The sequence below is a fragment of the Daphnia magna genome, linkage group LG6 (genome assembly GCF_020631705.1).
Source record: "Daphnia magna isolate NIES linkage group LG6, ASM2063170v1.1, whole genome shotgun sequence".
Taxonomy (NCBI): Eukaryota; Metazoa; Arthropoda; class Branchiopoda; order Diplostraca; family Daphniidae; genus Daphnia; species Daphnia magna.
The window spans coordinates 6,540,310-6,565,099 of record NC_059187.1 but is presented as its reverse complement, the minus strand read 5'-3'; the positions used below and the strand labels follow the sequence as shown (position 1 = coordinate 6,565,099).

The following is a 24,790-nucleotide window of genomic DNA, read 5'->3' as shown; positions in this document are numbered from 1 at the left end:
AAAATGATAGTTAACTTGGCTACATTATAATTTTATTGTAGTGCAATGTAGTACTTTTTTACCTGGGATGGCTATTAAAAGAATTTACTAAAAGCTTCAACACATAGTTATCTGTTATCAAACAAGCACTAATGTAAGGTAAAAAACAACAAAAAGAAACTGCGCTTTATATTGTCACACCGGACTTAACTAAAAAGCTGTATTTCGACACAGAAAAGCAATGCACAAGAAATAAAAGAAACGATTTAAAAAAAGTTGCTCAGCTTCTAGACGTTCAGCCGACCACACCACCTCTACAGCAAAAGCGAAAAGGGTTTTATACTACTTTGGAATTTACGCCCCTTCCCCCAAGGATATACGAATTTATGTATCTTTAAGGCTATTTAAGAATTATCTACTTATTTAGGAGTAATATCCGGTGACATTACGGAAAGTCTAACATTCGTAGTTACAGCTTGGACTGTAGCGTCTCTAGGAAGAGATATAAGATCAGATCATCCGTGAGAAGCCGAGATTAATCAAGCCCCGACAGCTTCATCAATATCGTCAACCAGACCTAAAATTTAGCTTTTACGCTTTAATGGTGACATTCTGCAATAGAAACCATCCATGCAAGCCTTTTGCGCCGAAAAGGATAGTGTCGGATCACTTGCGAATGTCAACAAATTGAATTATCTACTGGGTCAACTCGAAAGCAACGTGTTAGCTACCGTGGTTGGATTAAAATCGTCCAACGTAAATTATGACGTGTTGGCCAATCTTCTTAATGAACATTTTGGCAGAGAGCCAAAAGTAATTGCGGCTTACACGAGAGCTTTATATACATTTCAAAAACTGGAGAGCACCTTGAAAAATTTACGCTTCTTTTACGAACTTTTGAAATCCTTCGTAGGAGACCTGGAATAACTCTGTAAGCCCCCAGATACATACGGAGACTTGTTTTTATGCATTTTGCTTGACAAGCTTACAAGTGACCTGCCGTCGTAAACACGATCAAGATCAGTGGACGCTGGCTGAACTATGCAAATCGCTACGTGGAGAGATGCACGTTTTTGAGGCTAGAAAAATCTCTTCACTGCTGCATCAACATTCTAGACCTAGTTATCAACAATCTACAACACTTTAAACAGTGCAACACATTCAATGGTCAACTGCAACTATTTTAAAGGTGAACACTTCCATTTTCAATGCACTAAATATCCAATGGCTGATGACGGAATGCAAGTTGTCTTGAAGAAAAAGACGTGTGTCAATTGTCTAGACACTAATCATCAGACCAAACTGCTGGTCAAATAAATTTGGCTGTTTGTGGAAAGAAAAACATCATCCAAGTCTTCACGCAGAAAAATCCTTCCGTCTTAACTCTTACATTGTCGTCAAGAATCATTAATCCTAAAGAACCAACACCAATTCTTTCCCCTAGCTCATTGGTGGAACCCACTGAATACAGTCATCCCGTCAGTTTTGACACCCAAAGGAATCCGTAAAACAAACACTATAAACGACGAAGGATCTCAACGTTCACTGATAATTCGAAAATTATAACAAAAAGTAAAAATAAAGAGCTCTAGTCAAGAATATTTGTTGCTGTCTGGCTCCACTGGACTGAAAGTCCAGTGTACCAAATGTAAAAAAAGTAGTCGAATTACATTGATCGACAGAAAATATAACCCCATTTACATCAAAGCTATAGTCGTCAACCAACTAGCGAAACCCTTGCAGGACAAACAGAGTGAACGAATTAATTATCTTTCTCATTTGAAGAAACTGGATCATGGATCTCATCCAACTATCAACCGTGAAATGTTCAACATCAAACTACTGATTGACTCAGATTTTTTTTTTCATCGTTGAAGAGGAGAAGCCTATTTGAGGTGAATGGCCTGTGGCAGTACAACCAAGAATCGGTTATCAAAAATGGGGGCCCCTATCGGAAACAGCTTATTGCGATCAGAGTCAAGTAATTTCTCTTCATATGAAAGCAGCTGAAGAATTTGATGTCTTTTACCTCTGGAACCCCGAATCATTGGAAACACCCACACGCTAAAAACTACAGAAAAGCTGCTCAGTCGGCTAAGCGCAGCATCAAATACGAAAACGGAAAATACGCAGCAAATTACCTTGGAAACCAGAGCATTCTGAGCTCCCGTCAAATTTTCGAATGGTGCATAAAATAACAAAGTCTATCATCCATCGGCTGGCATTGGACCCATCTCTTTTCAAATTCTTCGTTCTGCTTATCTATCAGTAGTTGGAGAGCAAGTTCATAGAAAAAATTCCATAGTTAGAAAAGAACAAGCCTTATCATTATATCCCCTACCACTCTGTTAAAAATAATTCTGTAACTACTCCTATATAAATTGTCTACAACTGTTTCTGTCGCGGTTGGAATGGAATCTCTTTCAATGACCGTGTTTAGACGGAAGCGGTTTTACAGAACGACCAGATCAGGATCATGCTGAGCTTTCCCATTCACGTTGTCGTTCTTGTGGCAGATGTGGAAAAGGCTTCCCATTACATTAACCTGGAGACGTATCTGATAGAGATTTTTTACGCTCACTCTGGCTCAAAGACCCTAATACTGCGGATTCGGAACTGGTTTCTTAATACTTCAAAGTTATAACTTTCAGTGCAAAGTCGTCGCCATTCGTCCTGGATTCCACAGTTATTCACCATCTAAAATGTAACGAAGTCATTGTAAACAATTTTAATCTTATTGTATATAGGATTTGCTATAAGCAATAACAAGGATGCGTCATCCGTTTCCATGAATTTGGATTGATCGCGTGTGTGACCCACAAATGAGTAACATAAGTGTCGCATCAACCGTAACATCTATGTTTTGATAAGAAACCTTATAAATAACCTATAAATGCGTACCCTTTTTCTTTCCAGTCTCAGTCTTACGGGTGTTTTGAGTCTTAACAGTATTCCCTTCTAGGTCTTATTTCAATTCCTTTGAGTTTGTCAGTTTACTTTGTAGAAATATTGTCGCGGGTGAAAAGGGGGATTGGTTAACTCTTCGCAGAGATAAGCCATCCGCTCCTTGCACAACACTGTGATCATGGTGAAGAAATTATCAAGAGAAGACCGCTTTAAGGAAATAAGAAGATACGCAGTCCGGAAGGGGAGTAATTCTTGCAACGGTATAAAACGCTGCCCCAAATCTGCGTTAGATGAGTCTCCATCAGATGAGCTCCCGTAGCTGGGCTCCATTAGAGGAGTTTCCTGGTTTTCCCGTCAAATCTATTGCCATTTCGGTTCGCAATGGCAATAGCCATAGAGGGCTATTGACATTTCAGTGTTAAAACCCCATCTATCGGCGTTGGCCGTAGATAGCGATGGAATAACTGCCGTTGCCGTTGGTGGCCGTTGGGCCTTCATTACTTATTTTATTTGTTTGTTTATTATTTACAAACATTTAGTTTGATGGTTAAATTGAAATTCTCATTGTAAATTCATTATCTAAGGTATAGTTTAACATATTCCTTGAATTTTAACAAAGCCATATATACCACATGATTGAAGGCATAGAATAACTTAATATTTTTGACAGACTTTCAGCTTGTTTTGAGAAACATCAGAGTTGAGACAGAACTAACTTGTTATCAATGGTGAGACAGAACTAACTTGTTATCAATGGATAATATGGATTCAAATTCAGGTGTTTATAGACATATTGTTAATAGACTATGCTTTCTGACCATTCATGCTTTTAGTAATGATGACTAACTTGCTTTATTTTTTTGACAGACTCTGCTCGTTTGGACAACTCTTCAGAGCTGACACAGAGCTAACACAGAGCTAACTTGTTGTCAATGGATTGACAATGGATTCAATTTCAGGTGTTTATTGTCACACATCATACATTTCATTTAATGATGACTAACTTGCTTTATATTTTTGACAGACTCAGCTCGTTTGGACAAACTCTTCAGAGCTGACACAGAGCTAACTTGTTGTCAATGGATTGACAATGGATTCAAATTCAGGTGTTTATTGTCACACATCATACTTTTACATTTCATGTAATGATGACTAACTTGCTTTATATTCTTTATATTTCTGACAGACTTTCAGCTTGTTGTGAGAAATTCTATTGGTTGGCGTAACAGTTCTATTGGTTGCGTAACTTTAATGCATTATTGTTGTTTGTGCCTTCATCAAGAATGATTATGGATCAGCCTATTCTGTAACCTGTTGGCTAACATGCATGGGATTTTGTTGACCTTGTTGTTGACGATTTTTGTGTGATCTTCCTATTTAAGCTCATATAAGATATAACCATTTCTTCTCGTTTGCACTTCTTATGCTTAATTTCTTGTATAAAGTTATACCGATATGTTTAAACTCTGTAACTCGGGGTCTTTAAGTTATTCAACTTATCTATTGAATGTAAAACTAAAAATATTTCACAATAATAAGAATTACAAATATTTCACAAATTTCTCATTGAATCAATGCTTATTACGGTTGTCACGAAATCGAATGTAAATTAGTAGCAGCTCAGTTAGTCAATAACGATTGAGGTTAGCATCTAATATGACTGAGGCATTTTACAAAATGATTTCATCGATATTGTAATCTTTTTAAATGAACTCTTTATTGCTGTCGCATTTTTCTATAGTTTTAAAGAAACGCACAAACGAATTCGTAGTATTAACTGGCATTTACCTTTACTACCTTCGGATATTCTACAAATGTAAGATTTATAATTATTATGGTGCATTCAATTGTTTTCTATTCACACATGTGTTTGCGACGTAACGCGTTAAAACTTTCAAGTAAAGATGATTTACGTTACGATGACACAGTCCGAGTTATACGAAACCCGTCCATCACTCAAGCAGTTCTAGGAAAAAGCTATGTAGGTAATAAGCTGCGACCTTGACCATATTCTTGTAACCTGCTACAGGTTCAATTCATAGAATGTACATTTCGAAATTTTATTCAGTAAGTGAAAAGTAAACTTCGGTAAAATTCAGTTATTCACGCAATGTGTAATAGTGGAATTTGTTTTATATAAACAAAAAGTGAATCACGTTGCGGTTAATGTTGCTGAAATTCAACCTATTGTCCCTTTCCTTCGCATAGTTTTTCCACGAACTACTTGATTCGACCTTCAGCGGTTACGCTCGACAAGACCAAGGTGTCAACACGCACCTCTGGGACTACCTCCCTTTAACAAGATTCGATAACAATTTTTAATGCCGATGCCGACAAAAGGCAATTGCTGAAGCTAGGATCAAGAGGGGCGGGGGCAGATAGAGAAAAATGGTGGGCATCTTAAAAATCAATCGCATTCCATATTTCAAGCATAGTAGATCATTCGATTTTGCTCCAAGTTTATCAGTTTACCAAATTTGCTTGTTTTTCTCGTTCTACAACGGTTCGACATGGATATTGTTGCAAGTACTACCCTCTATTGTCGCATTTTATAACTATAAATGTTTCCCCTTCTGTATAATTTGTATTACCACCCCTAGATGACTGGTCGATCTGGAGTCGACAATAAGTCTCTCTGAAACTTAGAGAGGGTAGTCGGGATTTGGCCCGATGTCCGACAGGACGTTAAGAGGTGGCTTTGCTTGAAGCTGGCTAGCCTCGCGTAAGTCCTTAAGAAGGAGCCTTGTGTAAACTGGCTACCCTTCGCGTATTCTGTTGTAAATAGTAACTTCTGTATTATTCGGTATGAATGTTTGTTGTAAGCTTTGTGCCTGAGCTTGTGCCAATAAAGAAACTGTAACATTTGGTGTCAGAAGAGGGATGAAGACCATCGAACGGCTTTTCAAAAGTCGTCTTCATCGGACCCATTTGCCTGCCGCGTGTGGAAGTAGAACGCTTGTGGACGCCGCCATTTTGGATGTCCTTTCCCATGCGAGCTGTCAGACGCGTATCACAACACGCCGTGGGTTCTTTGTACGTATGGGCGGACGTAGGCAGCCAACGCTTACACCGAGATGCCGGCTGTAAGAATCGAGAATTTGCTGCCTTCCATGAAGTGGATGAATCCAAAGAGGATCGAGTTACGCGATTGCTCCTGCCAATTCCATAAGCGAATACCCTCCTTCACCACTCTCGGGTTCTTGCCCTAGCCGCCCTGGTAACTTGAAAAGATAATAACGAGGGAGCTTTTGGCCACAAAGGAACGCTGCGAGGTCAACTGGCCATCATTACGTTTATTCTCTTTCCTAATTTTCTTCATGGTCTGATTTTGAAGTTTCCATTATGTTGTGTTTTGCATCACTCGTGAAACTTCAAGTCAGGAAGGGCCGATTGTTGCAAGTACTACCCTCTATTGTCGCATTTTATAATTATAAATGTTTCCCCTTCTGTATAATTTGTATTACCACCCCTAGATGACTGGTCGATCTGGAGTCGACAATAAGTCTCTCTGAAACTTAGAGAGGGGAGTCGGGATTTGGCCCGATGTCCGACAGGACGTTAAGAGGTGGCTTTGCTTGAAGCTGGCTAGCCTCGCGTAAGTCCTTAAGAAGGAGCCTTGTGTAAACGGGCTACCCTTCGCGTATTCTGTTGTAAATAGTAACTTCTGTATTATTCGGTATGAATGTTTGTTGTAAGCTTTGTGCCCGAGCTTGTGCCAATAAAGAAACTGTAACAGGATATAGAAACGCTTCACATAGGTCGTTTTTTTGAAACGTTGGAAGATGTGGACGCATATGTACAGCAACTGCGACAAGTGTTTTTCTATCCTTTGGTCGTTCAAAAATGCAGTGTGTCAGCTCACAACAAAAAGGTTAGTAAACTCGACTTAAACTTACTATTTAAAAAATATCGGACGTTAACTGATTCATAAAACAGTCAGAGTCAAAGAAGGTTGACGATGAACGCTGGAAATATTATTCTGCCAAGATTCTTTGTTCGCATCATGGAAATCATCGAAACCGTTCGAAAGGATTGCGCCCTAATCAGAAAGTCTACGCATGCAATTGTCCATATACATGGTATGTCTCTTTGAATGTCCGTCAACAAAAGTACGAGGTCATTTCGTGCAATCTTGAGCACGAAAACCATCCCGTTTCCGAAGAACTCATCGCTACCTACGGGGAGAAAAATTATGTAACTTTGCTGATGAATCACAATTGAACAAAGATTAACAGATTGCTTTATATTTCAGAAAACTAGATCCTTCTGCTTTAGAATACATCACTGATGCAACGCGTGACGGCGCAATCCCCTTAAAAGTACGGAAGCGCGTGTATGATGAGTTTAACGTTGTTCTCAAACCTAAGACTATACAGAACATTAAGCAGAAAGTGATCGGTAAAGACATTATGTCATTTACTTATAATTGGTACTCAATTAAAACTTGTTGCAATATAGGACTGCCACGAGATGAATGGAAGAATACTGTAGAACTATTAGACGCCTTTCGTGAACGACCAGTAAACGTAGTTAAAATAGTTCACGACGAAGACAATGAAGTAGTACAGATTTTCATCCAGTCCCAAGAGCAAAGAGAATTATTTAAGAAATTTGGTGAAGTGGTGGAGATCGACGGGACATATAAAGTGGACAAAGCCGGGATGCCCCTCTACACCATTGTTATAGAAGATAATTTTGGCATTGGACAACCTATTTGCTACATGTTTCTCCGCGAGGAGACGACAGCTAGCATTTTCGCTGGTCTAGAGATTTTCGCCAAGGTAATCCTTTTAATGAAAACAAAAAATCTAAATTGCTAAATATCCATGAATTTCTTAGCACAACGACGTCAGCAAGACGAAAGTGGTTCTTACCGACAAGAATTGCAAAGAGATGAACGCCGTAGAACGCATTTTCACCTCAGCGTCTTTGAAATTGTGCCTTTTCCACGCGTTGGCTGCTGTTGACAAACGTCTCGTCCAAGCCAAGTTAAGCCGGAATCTCCGGGAAGAGATATACCAACAGTTCAAAGAAGCCGTCTACGCTGGATCTGAAGAGAAAATAAAAGAGGTCGAGGAATACCTGTGTGGATTAGGTAATCAAATTATTCAACTTACCGGAAATCTTTATTTTAAAAAAGGAATTTTTTAGATGAAGTTGACGACGACGGCACGTACGACGGACTTGGGCATTATTTCGAAACCAATTGGTTTAATATTACAGAATATTGGGCCGTTTTTTATAGAAGAACTCTATTCATGATGGACAATCACACGACGAACAGAATCGAACGGTATTCACGTCCCTACATATAAATCAATAAATATTACTACCATTTGTCCATAAATAGGTATCATTCAACTTTAAAGAAAAACTTACGTAATCGGCAAGTAAGATTTCCCGAGCTGATACAAGTATTGCTTGACATTAGCCAAATGAGAGAGTTTGATCGAAAAAAGAAAGGAAATGAGTTGAAAATTCGATTTCCGGTTCAGAAGTTGCATCCTATCCTGGAGCAGTTACGTAAAATCTATACGCCTTATGCGGTGGATCGGGTAATTGAACAATTCAAGGCGACAACTACATCCTACAGCATAATTGAGGTAACTTTAATATAAATTGTTAATGAAATAACTTAATCAACACTGTTTACTTGCCAGGATGGGAACCAATTAATCACAGCAACCAACACTGGCCGTTACACTGCTAATTTGGATTTGACTAGTTGCTCCTGTACTTTCTTCAATAATTTTGGACTTCCGTGTCGACACCTCTTATTCCTATCTGATAGAGCGGAGATTTTACTGCCAGTAGAAGATTTCAATAGGAGATGGCGCATGAGCGATGACGAGGTAAAATGAAATCAAACAAAGTTAATTATCTTATTACCTTTAATAACTTCGTTTCTGTTTATGTTTAGGACGAGGATTCACAAGACGAACACCCGGAAGCTTGGTCACCGGTCGTAATTCAACAACGAAGAAATCGAGATCGGGTCACTCGAGAAGACATGTACAGCAGAGCCCTTCAATTAGCCAAAACCTTGGCTAATGAACTTCAAAATATACCCTTGCCTGCCTTCGAGGGATACCTCCAAGTACTGGAACAGGTCAAGTTATGCATCCGACGGAATGAGCCTATGCATCTAATAATTGGGGGTATGAGATCTTTTTGACAGTTAAATATTTAAATTTTACTTAATTTAAAACTCTGGCAGATCCAATCGTTCAAACTCAAAGAGATCCAGTCGTTCAAGCTCCGGCAGATCCAGTCGTTCGAGCTCCGGCAGATCCAGTCGTTCAAGCTCCGGCAGATCCAGTTGTTCGAGCTACGGCAGATACAGACGCCCGAATGACATCAATCTACTTGGACCACTCTTATGGCCCAATAGAACCTCCATCAGAAGCTGCAGATGACCAGCAAAGTAGTTCTGATGAGAACCGGGAGCCAAAAAGACCAAGAGTAGAAGACGATTTGATGATGCTTATGCTCCCCAACACCAAAACTCGAGCTGGGCGACCGAGAGGAACCAGACGGCTGGATCATCATAAAAATGCCCCTAAGCCATTCGAAAAAAAAAAGGCAGATCAAAAACTAAGTAAAATCATTGATTCCTTTTACTCACCAACACGCAATAATTATTTTTCTTTGATTGCAGTATTCCTGACTTGGTTTATCGGACGGGAAAAAGCCGAAGACATACTTCTTTCGAAGCGCATTGTAACTGAAGAGATGGTCTTTCAGATGCCTGCGCAAGTCAGCAGTGCAGTCCAAAATCCTGAGTTAAAGTTGGAAGAATTCCGGAAGTTGTTTGATGAAGATGCATGGGCGTCAGTCCTACAAATGGGTAATAATTTAAACTGAAAACGAATAATTCAATTTTAAATACTTTTTACTTACAGTTGAAACGAAGAAACAGATCAACACTTTCCACTGTCATTGCAAGAAGGAAAGCAATAAGGATGATGGTGGAATACAGTGCAACTCTTGTCTACTCCTTTGTCACCGAAAATGTGAAAAACTGTCGCCTGGAGAAGTGATAAGAAGTAAATATTATACATGTACTTTGTGTTACAAACTGGCGAAATAAATATCCATCATTAAGGTTTTTTACAAGCTTAAGTAAATGTAATTGTTCGTTCTTCGTTGATTTGCTGTCATAACAACGTAATTAAGAATTATAAGAAATGTTTTTTTCCGATGCTACAATGCATGAATTGAAAATGAGTTAAATGACATTTCCTTACGTCGTACACATTTTACGTCTCCGCAGTTTCTCACAACAAGCTGAAAGTCTGTCAAAAATATTAAGTTATTCTATGCCTTCAATCATGTGGTATATATGGCTTTGTTAAAATTCAAGGAATATGTTAAACTATACCTTAGATAATGAATTTACAATGAGAATTTCAATTTAACCATCAAACTAAATGTTTGTAAATAATAAACAAATAAAATAAGTAAGGAAGGCCCTGCCACCAACGGCAACGGCAGTTATTCCATCGCTATCTACGGCCAACGCCGATAGATGGGGTTTTAACACTGAAATGGCAATAGCCCTCTATGGCTATTGCCATTGCGAACCGAAATGGCAATAGGGTCAACCTGGTTTTCCTAGAGGTCTTCAGACGCAGACGCTTCTCCAACTTTCGGTAATGGTTATCCTCTTTTTGTTTAAGTAAAACAATTGTGTAGATTTAAGTCATCACTTGATGTATTCATTTGTGCTTGCTCAAATACAACTCGAGTGACAATATTGTATTGAGTGAAATCTTCTTGGAAATATTGATTGTAGTGAGCAGCGGCTTTCCAGTTACATCCTTTTTATTGACCATTTCCAATGTGTAATTTCTTATCTGATTCTTATATTTCCATCTTACGTTGACGCGTGGTAAGACAGATTTAAGTTATTCTCTTTATTTTCTCTGTTTCTTATTTCTATTTCTTATTGATTTAACTGACATTTTTATGGCCTGAGCCAGGAAAATATATGTTTACAATTGGTCTTAATTCCGTAAAGTCATTCACCCGAGAGGAGGAAGGCTTTAGAAAACAAGAATCTTCTATAGTTGCTAAAGACATGCAAAACAATATTGAAACAATTGCCGAAAAGTTTTTAGTTTCGGGCTTAGATTTTATTTAAATTTGGCACCAACATATTATAATATTAAAACATATTATATTATTAAAAACATAGGGTCAAAACAGGGCAATGGCTGAGAGGTACGGGCAATAAAAGCATTATGTTTAATTATACCATTTGAATTTGATTTGGTCGGAGGATCATTAAAATATCTTCGTGGACAACCTTATTTCAGGCTGTAAGTCACGAGATGAAGCAATCAACCACTACACATCTTCAACCGAAATCATCCAACGAGCTGGCCTTCCATTGCAAGAGTGGTGTTTAAGCGATCCCTGCGTGGAAGAAATATTTTAAAAGGATGGAAATCTTGATTAATGCTCCGTGTCCAAAACCCTAGGATTCTTGTGGAGTCGTTTCAAAGACTCTATACGATCCTCCGGCTTGTACGCCTCTCTAAGCGGAAAAGGAAAAATTCTTTTACCGGATCTAAATCGAGCAAATATTAAATTTGTTAGATTCGATCAAAAGTTGTCCGAAGAGCACCATAAGCGATGGAAAGAAATTGCAACAGCAATTATGCATGTTACTGATCAGAACGTCGTATAGATGCCACAAATCTTTTTCTCCTCACACTTCGACCAAGCAGAATTTAATATCTTTGGAGATGCCAGTAGTGTTTATGTAACCGTAGCCTATTTCGTACACAACACAAAGGCATCTTTCATTTAGGCAAAATAAAAAATAAACTTGAAGAAAGAAGAATCTAAACAAGGGGAAAGAGAGTCATTCATTTCAAAATCTGAATTTATGGCAGTTTTTATGGGAACGTTAATCACACAGACAATTTTTGCCGCCGTGGAACCTCTTGTCATTCGTCTACAAAGCCTCTTCTGAAGTAATGGCCAGATTATGATTTTATGGATATATAAGTCTGATTGCCACCGTCGTCCATTTATAACAAACAGGGTTGAAAAAAATCAGCCAGGCAACCCGTTTGAAAGCGGGATCCGGCAGACATTCTCTCACGTGGTGCTACGTCGAAAGAGTTCACATCCTCAAAATTTTAGAGAAACGGAGCCACGTGGCTTCTGAATAAAAAAATTTGCCAAGTGGTCAGTAAGCAAGTTTAAATCTTGCCAGATTTTGCACATGTAACAGAAAGCTGATGTTTCACTAAAGCGCACAGCTGGTATTCTCTCATTCGATCATTCATCTGTCCAAGCACAGATGGTCTATCCTTATAAGGATAACTACATTAGTTCATCGAGAGTTTACAAATCTCAAATAAAAACACCGTTCAAGAAGCACTTGGAACCAGCAACACCTCGCCTGGCCGGAACTAGTTGAAGCATATATGACCTGGTTTCGTTTCTTCAAAAAAATTCTGTTCCAAACGGTCACGGGCATAAGAGTCGTTGGAACAGAGATAAGGTATGAAGAATGGGGGGGTAGACAAGGCGTGCATGTCTACGTTACTGGCATAAGAATTACAGAAAAACTGGTCCCAAGGGACAAAGGGCGGTAAAAGTCTATTTTACCCGACCATATTTACTTAACTAAAATAACTTAACTTAACTATACTTAAGTAACTAAGCGGGACCAAGCCCGAGCTATGCGAGGCAAAATAGGGGTTTTGGGTGGGTAAAGTAATGGAATAGTAAAGTAATAAAGTAAAATAGTAAAGTAAAGTTAAATAATTAGGTTAAACACTCAATATTAAGTAAAATTAACACATTTAGGTTAAGTAAAAAGTAACATTTCTGCTAATCAGTAAGGTAAAGTAAATCTATTAAGTTAATAATAACTTTATAAAGTAATGTATAATTTACACTGATACCAATAAATCCAATTTCCACTAAGTATTTGTACAAATCCATTGGAGTAAGCACAGAACAAATCATTGTTGGTAAAAGATGTCCAACACAGTTTATCAAATGGTATTTGAGATTTAGAACTGGATTTCCTATTTTGCATTTGAAATAAAACTTTTCAAGCATTTCACTATTACTCTTAATAATATCACTTGAGGAACTCATGAAAATAGATACATTAGTAGCCATACCTGAATCAATACTAATATTAAGTAACAACACACCCCTAAATATTAATTAATTAAGTATAGTAAAAAATTTTCTAACTTAATTATCATAGACCTTCAATACTTAACTAAAAAATACTTTTTAAAATGTCGTAATACTAATAAAGTAAATACTAGAATCAATTTATCAACTTAATAACCAATTGAATATACTGAATATTAAACATATATTACATATTACATGTATTAAATATACATCCAATAACTAGATTTGAACCTAGATTCTTTTTTTAACAATCCAGTGCTATACAACTGAGTTAGCAGAGTAATGACACTATATAAATATTTTGCAATATCTATATACGTATTTAATCTATATTACCAATTAATGACGGCAACATTGCATTCCAACAGTTGGCAACATTGGAATTTAAAAAGAACATTTATTCAGTTTACAAGTAGATACAGATCAGTTCAGTATACTTGGTTCTCTGAATTCAGTAAAAGTATAGTAACAATAAAGTATATTTGGTCGGGTAAAATAGACTTTATCCCAAAGGGCTACTTTGCACGTTAACAAAAGAAAGAAGGCATGTGCTACCTACAACCTGCCCGTGGGGGAAGCACTGAAAGTGACACCAGGCCCACCTGTCCACAGGTAATACAACTTGAATAAACTGAAAGTGAAAAGACAACAAACAAAGGACAACAACAAAAACGAGAATGAAAAGGTGTGTCTCGTTAACCAGGGATTACTCCCTTGTAAGCCCGTCTAGGTTCGCACAGGATCTGATGATGTACCGATGAATTGCACATGGAGCAGTAACGCGGTATTAGGGCAATCCGAGAGCTTCAAATGTCCCGCAACGGCCAAGGAAGGAAGTATTCGAAAACAGCGATGTTGCGAGAAAAGGAGCTCTAAGAATCCTGGTTGGTCAGCAACATGAAGTCGCTACAATCCACGATCCGCCGACCACACGTTGACGTTCCTTCCTTTCCCGCGTGAGAATTAAGACAACAGAGGATGGAAGGAGTGTGGTTAGGTACCATGTACTGGGCTCGTCCGATAGGTTGACGGGCTTCTCACGCGTTTGACGGAGGAGAGACCCGATGAAGTTACTCATCACGGTCTCCCTTTCAGGGTGGTAGTGTACGTGTACGTAGGTGAGGTCCACGGCCACGTTGTCCAGCTTCTCGTTAAGGCGTTTTACCACCAGTTGGTGGGCGTAGACTGCGTCAACAGCCGCCTTTCTTGCTTCCAACAGCTCTTGCTGACGTTGACGCAGGTTGGTGGTACACTCCTGTTCCGTTTCCCGAGATTTCTTGATCTTTTCTTTTACGGATACTGCTGATGGAGTCGGATTTTCGGCCATGGTGCACGTTGGGGCAGAGAAGGTTCCTTTCACGTGTGCTCACTGCAAGCTCAATTGGCTTATTGTCGTCTGCTGGTCTGGGGGACTAAACAGTTTCCCTGAGTAGTCAGTGCTAAACAGTAGGCAACCTGATTAAGCTGTTGCCCTTAAAATATGGATGGCGTTGCTAACAGAAATCATTCTAGCAGTGACCTCTCTTCGATATTTAAATTATGGTTTTTTGGGCATACATTTTTTGTACAATTTTACATATGACTATACCAATTTAACATTTCACAATTTTTAACAACTTATTCATCAGTTTACCAATTATACCAGGGTTTTTTACTATTTACAATACATTTTACGACACCGAGTTTGACTCTGATGACAAAATTTTTTTATTTTTCACGTACACCTCCTGCTTTTTGGCCTTAGCCATAACACAGAGCTTTGTCACTGGACAAATACAAGGGTTTTTATGGTTGCTGATTTTCACTTTTACCACTCGAACGGCATTATCCGGCTCGCTGGGTAGAACTTCGGCCACTTTTTCTAATGGTCACTGACAACGTAGAGTATTCGGTTCCATGACATGAACCAGATCTCCGACGGTGACCTTTGGCCGATTTTCAGTCCATTTTCTTCTTCTGTAAGGTGTAGGTCGTATTCACGTAGCCATCTGTTCCAAAAATGCTGGAGGATGGCTTCACTATAAAGACACTGCTTAGCTGTTACGTCTAGGTTCTCGATATCCCCAAGTTTTAAGGGAACATACGGGCGGGCTCCTCCATGTAGAAAGTGGTTCGGTCTCAACTGGTCCGGGTCTTCTGGATCCATACCGAGATGCGTTAATTGCCGGGCGTTTAACAGAGCTGCTACTTCGTCTATTACCGTTCTAAGGACTCGATCGGTAACCAGACGATTTCTCACACTGAATTTTATAGCCCTTTTACAGGACTGAACGATCCTTTACAGACTCCGTCAAAATGTAGTGCGTGAGGAGGGTGAGGAAGAAATGCCATTCGATTTTCTGGCAAGCAATTTTTGATTGGATTTCCTGATGTTGCTCTACCAATTAAGTTAGAGCCTGGCGAAGATCTTGCTCACCTACAACAAGGCTGGTTTCGTTGTCGCTGTGAACCACCTCGTAGGCTCACAAATCGAGCAAAAACAAGAAGAAATTCTTTATGGCTAAGTCCATCAGCTATTTCTAAGTAAACAGCTCTTGTTGTTAGGCATGTGAACAGACACACCCAATGGTTTTCATGTCTGCGTCCTCGTCCACTCACTCAAACTGTCAGAGGGCCGAATTAGTCGACTCCCGTGTACGTGAATCCTGAAAGATATGGGGTTTGCCGATGGACTGGTAAAGATGCCATGAGTGGAGAGATGGGTTTTGATGATCTACGCTTGCACGGCCAGCAGTTATTGACTACTGATTTGATAACTTTACCCACATAGCACACTGATGCCGTCGGATGTCCGAATCATGGCCTAACATCCGTTTGATATCCATATCATGGCCTAACATCCGTTTGATATCCATGTACTCTATGAGAAGTTCTAGGGATGTCCGTCGGATAGTAACAATTGAAGTGCAAATGGATGTTCAAAAATTTGATTCTACGGACGTCTTTCCAACAGCCCAGAAGATTGTTTAATGTTTTGTTTTTGAATGACAAAATAAATTTTGTTTCAAACTAAGGGGGACTTCAATTTTCCGCCACAACGTGCTTGGATTGGCACACGGAAGGGCTAGCTTGGGTTTGGGGGGGTTGAAGACAAACTCTTGGCTTTTTATAAAATTTTTGAGGGAGAAGTTCACAACAGAAATTTGGACGTTCGACATGGCTCCATCATAGGAAAGAACGTTGATGCGTTTAGGCTGTCCAACTAATCCCAATTTCTTTACTTTACTTTACTTAACTTTACATCGTTCTTAATCAGCGTGGTGTCACTTCCGGTATCCAGGAATCCGAAAGTGTTGACGCATTTTGTACTGAAGCTAATACAAACGGGCATAATTTTGAAGCGTACACGTCGCTTTACCGTTTCATGCAATGTCTTACGAGTCTTTCGAAGTCTTTAATCAAGTGTGTGTTGGCGGTGATTTCAGTGGAAGTGACATTGGAGCTGTCTATGAGTTTGCTTAGCTGCAATACACTTTGAAGCCTTACTCAACGTTTCCGTAACTTACATTTCGTTGGCTTCCATCTGGATCTTTGTTCGTTCCAACTTTACTTCCAGCTCCAGCATTTTCTTCTGGATGTACAGGTCTTGCTGGCTGGTTTGTCCAGGAGGATCGGTTGGCGCCGAAGGAGTAGACCTCTTCTGCGATAACGTTATGCTAATCGTGACGTCTGAAGCTGACGTCCCAATGGAACTGATTGAATCGTGTGATGATGTGGCATACCGAATGGCGAAATTGAGAATTTCCACGTGGTCGGTATTGAATTGTACCTCCCATTTTTCACATGCTTGACGTTGTTGATCTGTAATATCGGGCAAGCTTTCCATATACTTGTGGTGAAAATCTTTGACTTCTTCGTAGATACGAATTCATTCATCTTGCCATGCTCCAACTTGCAACTTCTTGAGTCGGACGGCTCCCATCTTGTGATCTGCCAACGCTTTTCTGAGCTGATTAGTTAACTTCGTGTAGGAAGGCCTTCATTCTTCAATGCTTCTGCTTTCATTTCGTCTTCTTTTGAGATATTGCCGCCCAATTCAATACTCTCAGATTTTTATACGGCTTCACTCATGACGTAGAAACGTTCAAAGACAAGGAAGTGGTCAAACGTAAAGGTATGTCGATGATTCACGTATATACAGCGACGATAAAGTCAGATGCTTAACGCGTGGTAGACAGTGACTGGCCTTCAGGCTGGCGTGGATGTCAAAAATGGCCATAGAAAAAGTCTCCAACAATTCCAAGTCCAAAGTCTAAACATTCACGTGCAAAAGAGTCGTTGGAACAGATGTGAGGTATGGAGAATGATGATAAGATGAATGATATATGACGGGTGGGATTTTAACAACTGTATTTTTCTACGTACGGGATGACACGTGAATGAACACCAGCTTGGGGTAAACAAAGGGAGACTGCGTCTAGACTTGATTACAATTTACAGGATGGGTAGACAAGGCGTGCTTGTCTACGTTTCTTGCATAAGAATTACAGAAAACTTGTCCCAAGGGACATAGGCTACTTCATACGTTACCAAAAGAAAAGGACCCGTCCCAACTACAATCCTGCCCATGCAGCACTGCAAGTGACAAATTCATATAGTCGACGAAGGATTCTATCTGCAATCCAAGATAAACTGTTGGTGACCAGCACTAGTGTCACGACTTGATCTTTTCATGGATCCTAATAGAGTGATTCCCTGTGTCAGACAAGCAAACGCCGAAATGACAGAAGCAGCTCAACACCCACTTCTTATTGTAATAGATCCAAATGGTTTAAGAAGTGTTTTCGAATATAACCAGCACACAAACAGCACAGAATACGGCACTAACTGAGCTAACAACTAGTATGAGCTACTAGACTAGACTGCCCCTCTTGCCGACAGTCTGGCCACTGACTGGCAACTGGCCAGCCACCGGCTGAGCCTGGCTGGCACCTACCACGTTTACTTGGGACTGTCAAGTCCCTTACTAGCCGTGATTGCATGTCACAAACGGGCTTTTAAGACAGCTGACATCGGCAGCATATCTTGCGCCAAGCGCCGAAGTTCATTAACATCACACTTCTGCATCGCTAAACACCCTGCGCCAAGCGACGAAGTCCATTGGCGCTACATTATTCCAAAAACTCTCCACTGACCAAGCTAATTATCACTTTTGTCCATGAAAACATTTTTCATCTCAGAATTGATCACACCACCGCTAGCAGGCAGCAAAGCTACTGTCTTCTGTCTTTTCGACAGCAAGTTGCTGCCGTGGTTCAAAATAGCATCAGATGTCCTAATCTCTGGACCAGCTACCTGTTACCTGATCCCGCTTCTCTGCCAACCGTCTGAGATCAAGAATTTTATCCATTTCCTTCAATGGGAAATAGACGCAAGTCATCAACATCCCCGTAAAAGCATCGAAGAAAATGTCATCGGCATGCATTCTCCTGATGACATGTGGATTTTCTCGAACCATTCACCAGTTAACTAGATTTCTGGCTGATCGTCACATTCAATGGAAATTCATCCCAAAAAGAGCACCTTAGTATGTAGGACTTTTAGGAACGGTAAGTTGGATTGACCGAAAACGTATTGGGTAAAATAGTGGGCCATATAAAGTGAACGCTAAAATAGCTTCAAACTGTCGTGTGTGAGATCAAAGCTTTGCTTCATGATAGAAAGTTCAGTTACATTCCATTTGAAGTAGCTACGGTACACCATCCTCAATCTGATCAAAATCCTGCCTACGAATTCAAACCGTCAAGAAATCTTTCATCCAGACATGGAATAATGTCTATCGGCCGTCACTTAGAGACAATTATAAAAAAAAACAAAAAAAACATGGGCCTATTGCCGGAACTATTTGGATCTTAACTTAAAATTGGAGCTGTTTTTAAAGTCCGCAACGAAGGCAAGAGATCTGATTAGAAATTTGTTGTTGTCGAGAATCTTATTAGGTTCGCTAACAGAAAGGTACGAGAATTGTAAATCAGAACGAAAAATGGTAAAACAAATAGGTCTATCAACAATTTGTAGGGGAGTCCGGGGTTTGTTCGGACAGGGGTTATTACGTCCGTTGTGGAAAAAAGACAATACCTCTGAGATTAAAATTCCAAAAAATTACACTATTTTACTTGTACCATAGTACAATTGGGCACCAAATTTGGAAAAAAAATAGGTTGCCACTGCTGAGATATTACAATTTAAATTTTTATAAAACTTTTTGAAAAAAATGGCAAATTTCATTTCGTGATTGTATGTTAACTGCTGATCACAAAAATAAGAGAAAAAATCTGTGAAATCATTTACATTTTTTTTTATCGAATGACGTTTAAAAAATTAATTTAGACATGACCGTCAATGTAATAGATTAGTTTTAGTGGAAACACTCCACACGGGAAAGACCGGACAGTCTGTGGCGGGGTGATTTCGGACACAAGATCAATAGGGTTAGAGAAGCGGCGGAAGCTAACAGCGCACAGAGGACTAGTTGTTTGCGGTTAAATCTAATATATTTTGATGTCGCGGCAACTGGACTTGTATCAATGGGTTGCATAAGACACTTTTTTCAAGTCGGTCATATTTCCACACTGTAAAATTCTATTCTAGTCGATTAGCAATGCAACGAAGTTACAAGAGAAAACGAATGGATTCTCCTCCAGACGGGGAAATTTTAAGTTCTGCTGTGACTGAAGTTCTCAAAAAACGAATGTTTATCCGTGTTGCAGCAACAATTCAAGACTATGTGAAAAAGTATAAGGACGCAAACGACATTCCAGACAACGTGAAGCGTGAAGAGCACTGGCGTCAAGTGTTCACGAAGACTATGGAGATGGAACTGTGCGAATATTTAACCACCTGTTGTCGCATGAGCCACGGGTTCAGCACCACCCAGCTTTAAGAACTTGCTTATAAGTTTGCTGTCTCCAACAACCTGAAGAACTTTCCAAAGAATTGGACCGAAAAAAAGAGCATCACAAGATTGGGTCACCGCGTTCCTGAAAAGCAATCCAGCTTTTTTAATCCGTAGACCGGAACCAACAGGTCAGTGTCGTGCTAGTGGTTTCAATCGTGTAGTCGTCCAAACATTTTTTTACCTTCTGATATACTCTTGATGGCAAAATACAACTTCCCGCCATCCAGAATATGGAACACGGACGAAACAGGCATTTCTACTGTGCTCGCACCGCCGAAATTAGTTGCTGTTCGAGGACTTCAACAAGTGCAGCAAACTGTGTCACGTGAGAGAGGAGTCCACACTACGATGATAGCTTTTATATCAGCAAGCGCGACACACATCCCCCCTGTTTTTATATTTCCGCATGTGAAATTTATTTCACGAATGACAGAACGTGGCCCTCCTGGTTGCCTTGGGTTGGCCCATCCGTCTGGGTGGGTTAACAAAGAAACTTTCTTTAGATCACTTCAACATTTCGTTGAATTTACCATGTGTTCTAAAACAAACCCCCATTTGCTCTTTCTGGATAACCACAGCAGCCACTTAGATCCGGAAGTGATCAAATATGCAAAGGAGAACGGAATTATACTGCTAACATTCCCACCACACTCTTCGCATAAGTTGCAGCCACTAGACGTCTCCATGTATGGCCCATTCAAAGCTGCCTTGAAAACACCTTTGACGACTGGCTCAAGCTACATAACGGATTCCGAATTTCAGTCCACGAAATCGCAGAGCTGAGCATACAGCCTTTCATACACAAATTTAATTCAGCCAACATTATCAGCGGATCTACTAAATCTGGCGTCCATCCTTTCAATCGGTTTGTTTTTGACGAAAATGATTTGGTGTCATCTACAGAAACGGATCGCACAAAAGGTTATTTATCAACTTTCAAAATTTCACTGTGAATTTAATTTAACTTTGTTAAGAATTAACAGAGAACGCGGCCGATTGCTCGATTCCCCAATCAACGTCAACGGTTCCTGAGTCCCCTGTAACAACTGCGCAAGTTCCCTCATCTGTCATCTTTCCAAAACCGAATGATCCGACAGAACCATTGAGAATTCTTCCTCAAGACATCCGACCTTTTCCAAAAGTCGTTCAGGAATCGAATCCTAAAAAGAGAAGAACGCAAGGGAGGACGCAAATTTTAACTGCAACACCAGAAAAAAGTGCTCCCATAACGGAGAGAAAAGTTCCATCAACATATCAAAATACCAAAGAGAAAATTTGTAATTTCAAAAAAGGCCAATCAGCGAAAAGGAAAAAAACAACTCACAAGGAAAAAGAAAATGTTTCATTGCCGAAATCAGATGATGAAACCACTCCGGATCCAAGTCATATTAGTCAGCCAACTAGAAAAAGTAGAACTGGTCGTGTTATTAAAGAGCGTGTACTTTATTCCTCGTAGAATATTTTTTAAAGTTGTGTGCAATTCAGATTTTTACTTTTTTTGTGTTCCAATTAAACATTTAAAAATAAATGTTTAGTTTTTGTTAGTTTTTCTATTTTTAAATAGCCGCGCCACATTCAGTCTTGACCGACTCTCATGGGAGAGCTCTTATTGCGCTAGCGTTGATGTTTCCCTCTTTTCCCTTCACTTTTAAAGGGTGTCTGAACTAGAACCGGTGGTGTCCGAAATTACTGCACGAAAATGTCAGCCGGCCGGATTTTTCATTTTTGATTTTTGAGCCTGGCATCGAAAGGCTCAACACAAAAAAATTTAAAATATACGTAGTTGAAACGATAATAGCAAAGGTACACAGTGACGTAATGCAATCGCAAATATCACGATTTCTTCAAGAGATATCGTGATTTTCCTAAAACTGGATGGAGTTACCCCGGGCTCCCCTACTCTCTTGATTTGTCGGAAGCGATCGAGCCTCTTCTCGTCCGATCCGCCTCATCACTGGGGAAGACGACGTTGAACGCTCCTTCTTAAGAACCAGTCTGGTCCGTAGAAGCTAAGAAACAAGCCAGAAACGTTGCAGCAGACAAGACTAGTCGCCGTATTTTATCCATAACTCAACCACACAGCAGCGATCGAATACTTAATTTGAGGTGTTTCAGTGGTTTTAAATTACTGAAACGTTTAAGTATCCATTTTTAAAGACTACAAAATTTGTTATCCTACTTTAACATTTTTCAGAATACTGAAATACAAAATTGAATACTACATTATTTTTATCTACCTGGCATGATAGTAATGATTCTGAACTGAATTAGGTTAATGGAAAAATAAGTAACAATAACTCTTTTTAAGTTTGAACAAATTTAAAGTATTTTCGGGTAACCTACTTAAAATGTATTTCCCTACTTGTTATACATTGACTGACACAAAATTGTGTTTTCGACTGCTGTTTATCTCAACCTTGCCTATTGTCGGTGCATACCCAACCGTCAACGCAAGAAGTATTGACAAAGCCAAGAAAAATGTCAACATCTTCTGTTATATGTCCAATTTGCTCTGGTTCCATAAATATGAAGAACCCGATTAATTTTTACTCACATATCAACTGGAATCATTCGTTCAGTACCAACTTCTTCGTAACATGCAAGTTTGCAGGATGTCTCAGCAGTACAACAAGTTTCTGTCATTCAAACGCCATGGGAATAAAGTACATGGCAGTAGCAAATCAAATCATGTTGAATCAGGTACTGTTTTTTTTCTACTTTAATTTGTTTACTGAAAGTAATACAATTATTTGTTTTAAGTAGCTGTTGAAGTATCAAACGAAAATGCAAAAGTTGACATCCCTGTACTTCAATCTGAAGAAGCCACAGAAGAGAAAATTTTTGTTTCCGAAGACAGTTATGAAAAGCACAAGAAAATCTAAGCATATCAAATCATCCTGAAGCAGGTAACAGTTATTTGTTAAGTTTTATTTGTGTAATCATACTAAAACAATTTCTTTGTTTCAATACCAGGTGAAGGAATCAACACCAATGCGGAGGTTAAAATCCCTTTTGCAGATCTGACTGAAAGAGAATGGGAGGCTGGTGTACTGTTATTGCTGCGACAGAAACACTATCTCCCCTTTGATGCCTTGATGTGTGTTTCTGCTTCAATGCATGATTTCTATGAGAGACGTCTCTTAACCATACAGGTATTACCTTTTTTCCCTTATTCCGTCCAAATGTATTTTTGATTATCATTAATTTTCACAATGGAAATATATTATATATTGTTATTGTAAGGATCCGCCGACCAAATCAAAATTCAAACGGTAAAATTTAACGGGGTGCTTTTATTGCCCTGTTTTAACCCCAAATTTGTTGCCTCGAATGACCGACTTTGTACTTTTATTACTCTAACGGTAAAGTCAGCCTTCTTTCGCCGACCTTATATTTTTGAACACGCCTGACCTCATTTGAATTTAAATTCGACTCTCTGTGTTACCGTATAAAAGACGGACAAACTTCACCAGCAGTAAGTCGAGTCACCAGTCGACCAGCGAGGCAATCAGTGAGTCAGTCTTCTCCCGATTTCTCCCTCCGTCTGTTACCTTTTCCCATTAGTTTTTGCTGCTGTAATGTAATTGGTGTCAAATTTAAGTAAACATCAACACGCCAATTGTTTCATTATGTAGGAAAAGCGTCATAGGAGATGCTAAAATAACAGACAGTCATCAATTCCAGAATGTGTTCAACCCCATCATACAGGAAGAAGAACTAACATGCAGTCGTCTAGAGACTACATGGAGTAACGTCTTTCCTACAGTCATGCCACAGTCAGTAGTTTTAAATGAAAGTGACCCATCATATGACTGGAAAATGGACAAAGAACTTGGTCTAATATTGCACGAAGTGTTCGAAATGAGTTACACAATTCCATTTATTCAATCTCTCAAACAATTTCTGGAAATCAAATCTGTACATGACGCAGTTGGGAATAACTTCCACAACAACACGCGTGTGAATTCTGAAGTTTACTCTGATGTTTGGGACGGAAAATTTGTTAAACGAGACCCTGAGTTTATAAATTTGAACGGTGCTATTCTCGGATTTCAAATTTATATGGACGAAGTTGAACTAGCAAATCCCCTTGGAAGTAAAAAGGGAAAGCATAAAGTGTCAGTGTTTTACTGGGTTTTAATGAATCTTCCTCCCCGATTTCGCTCTTGCTTAAGATCTATTTTACTGTTGGGAATTGTGAGTAGCGATTTATTGAAACAAAGGTGGGTGTCTACTTTTTTGCGTCCATTCTTAGATGACTTAATCTTATTACGAAAAGGTTTCTCGTTAACCGTCAGGAACGAGACAAAGAAATGGCACAGCATGTTGTTAAATTTTGTTGGGGACATTCCAGCTTCAAACTTCGTAGCTGGATTTAAAGAGGGTGTTGGATTTGCCAATTTACCTTGTCGATCTTGCATGACTCATAAAGACCAACTTGAAACAATTCATCGTGAAGCAAATTGCATTATGAGGGACAAGATTTCTCACCAATTTTAGGTTGCCCAAGTTGAAAATATTGAAGAAACACAAGCAGTTCACGATTCTCTGTCCATTCTTTTTGGCATAAATCGAAAATGCTGTCTTACCATTCTTGAATATTTCGACCCGACTAAGTGCTTCATGCTCGACTTAATGCATATTGTGTTCGAATGTATTTTGAATCTCTCTATCGCGCTTCTTCTTAAAAACTTAATGTTGGATTCTGTGATCGATCTTGACCTCGATGATGTGAATTATAACATCTCCATCATGAAGAGTGACAGAGAGTTTACAGTACCTCCCGCAATACGAAAAAATGAAGTTCTTGAATTAAGCAAACTTTAATTCTCTTCT

General features: G+C 39.3%; 1 protein-coding gene and 3 long non-coding RNA genes across 4 annotated transcripts; 3 read left to right on the top strand and 1 right to left on the bottom strand.

The window, feature by feature from the left end:
- The first annotated feature begins 3,370 nt into the window (after positions 1–3,370).
- LOC116926094 lies at positions 3,371–4,345 on the top strand. The gene is made up of 5 exons (XR_004395855.2): positions 3,371–3,470; positions 3,557–3,664; positions 3,754–3,845; positions 3,911–3,992; positions 4,073–4,345. It is a non-coding gene; the product is annotated as an uncharacterized LOC116926094 (long non-coding RNA).
- Positions 4,346–8,021: 3,676 nt separating this feature from the next.
- On the bottom strand, positions 8,022–9,714 carry LOC123473737. The gene is made up of 3 exons (XR_006648042.1): positions 8,540–9,714; positions 8,266–8,473; positions 8,022–8,191 (listed from the first exon to the last, which is right to left on the bottom strand). It is a non-coding gene; the product is annotated as an uncharacterized LOC123473737 (long non-coding RNA).
- A 12,708-nt stretch (positions 9,715–22,422) lies between these two features.
- LOC123473711 lies at positions 22,423–23,518 on the top strand. The gene is made up of 3 exons (XR_006647965.1): positions 22,423–22,654; positions 22,718–22,860; positions 22,928–23,518. It is a non-coding gene; the product is annotated as an uncharacterized LOC123473711 (long non-coding RNA).
- Positions 23,519–23,526: 8 nt separating this feature from the next.
- On the top strand, positions 23,527–24,524 carry LOC116924513. Its single transcript, XM_045174965.1, has one exon. The coding sequence runs from the start codon at positions 23,723–23,725 to the stop codon at positions 24,452–24,454; it is 732 nt and encodes a 243-aa protein (XP_045030900.1). The 5' UTR covers positions 23,527–23,722; the 3' UTR covers positions 24,455–24,524.
- Positions 24,525–24,790: the final 266 nt, after the last annotated feature.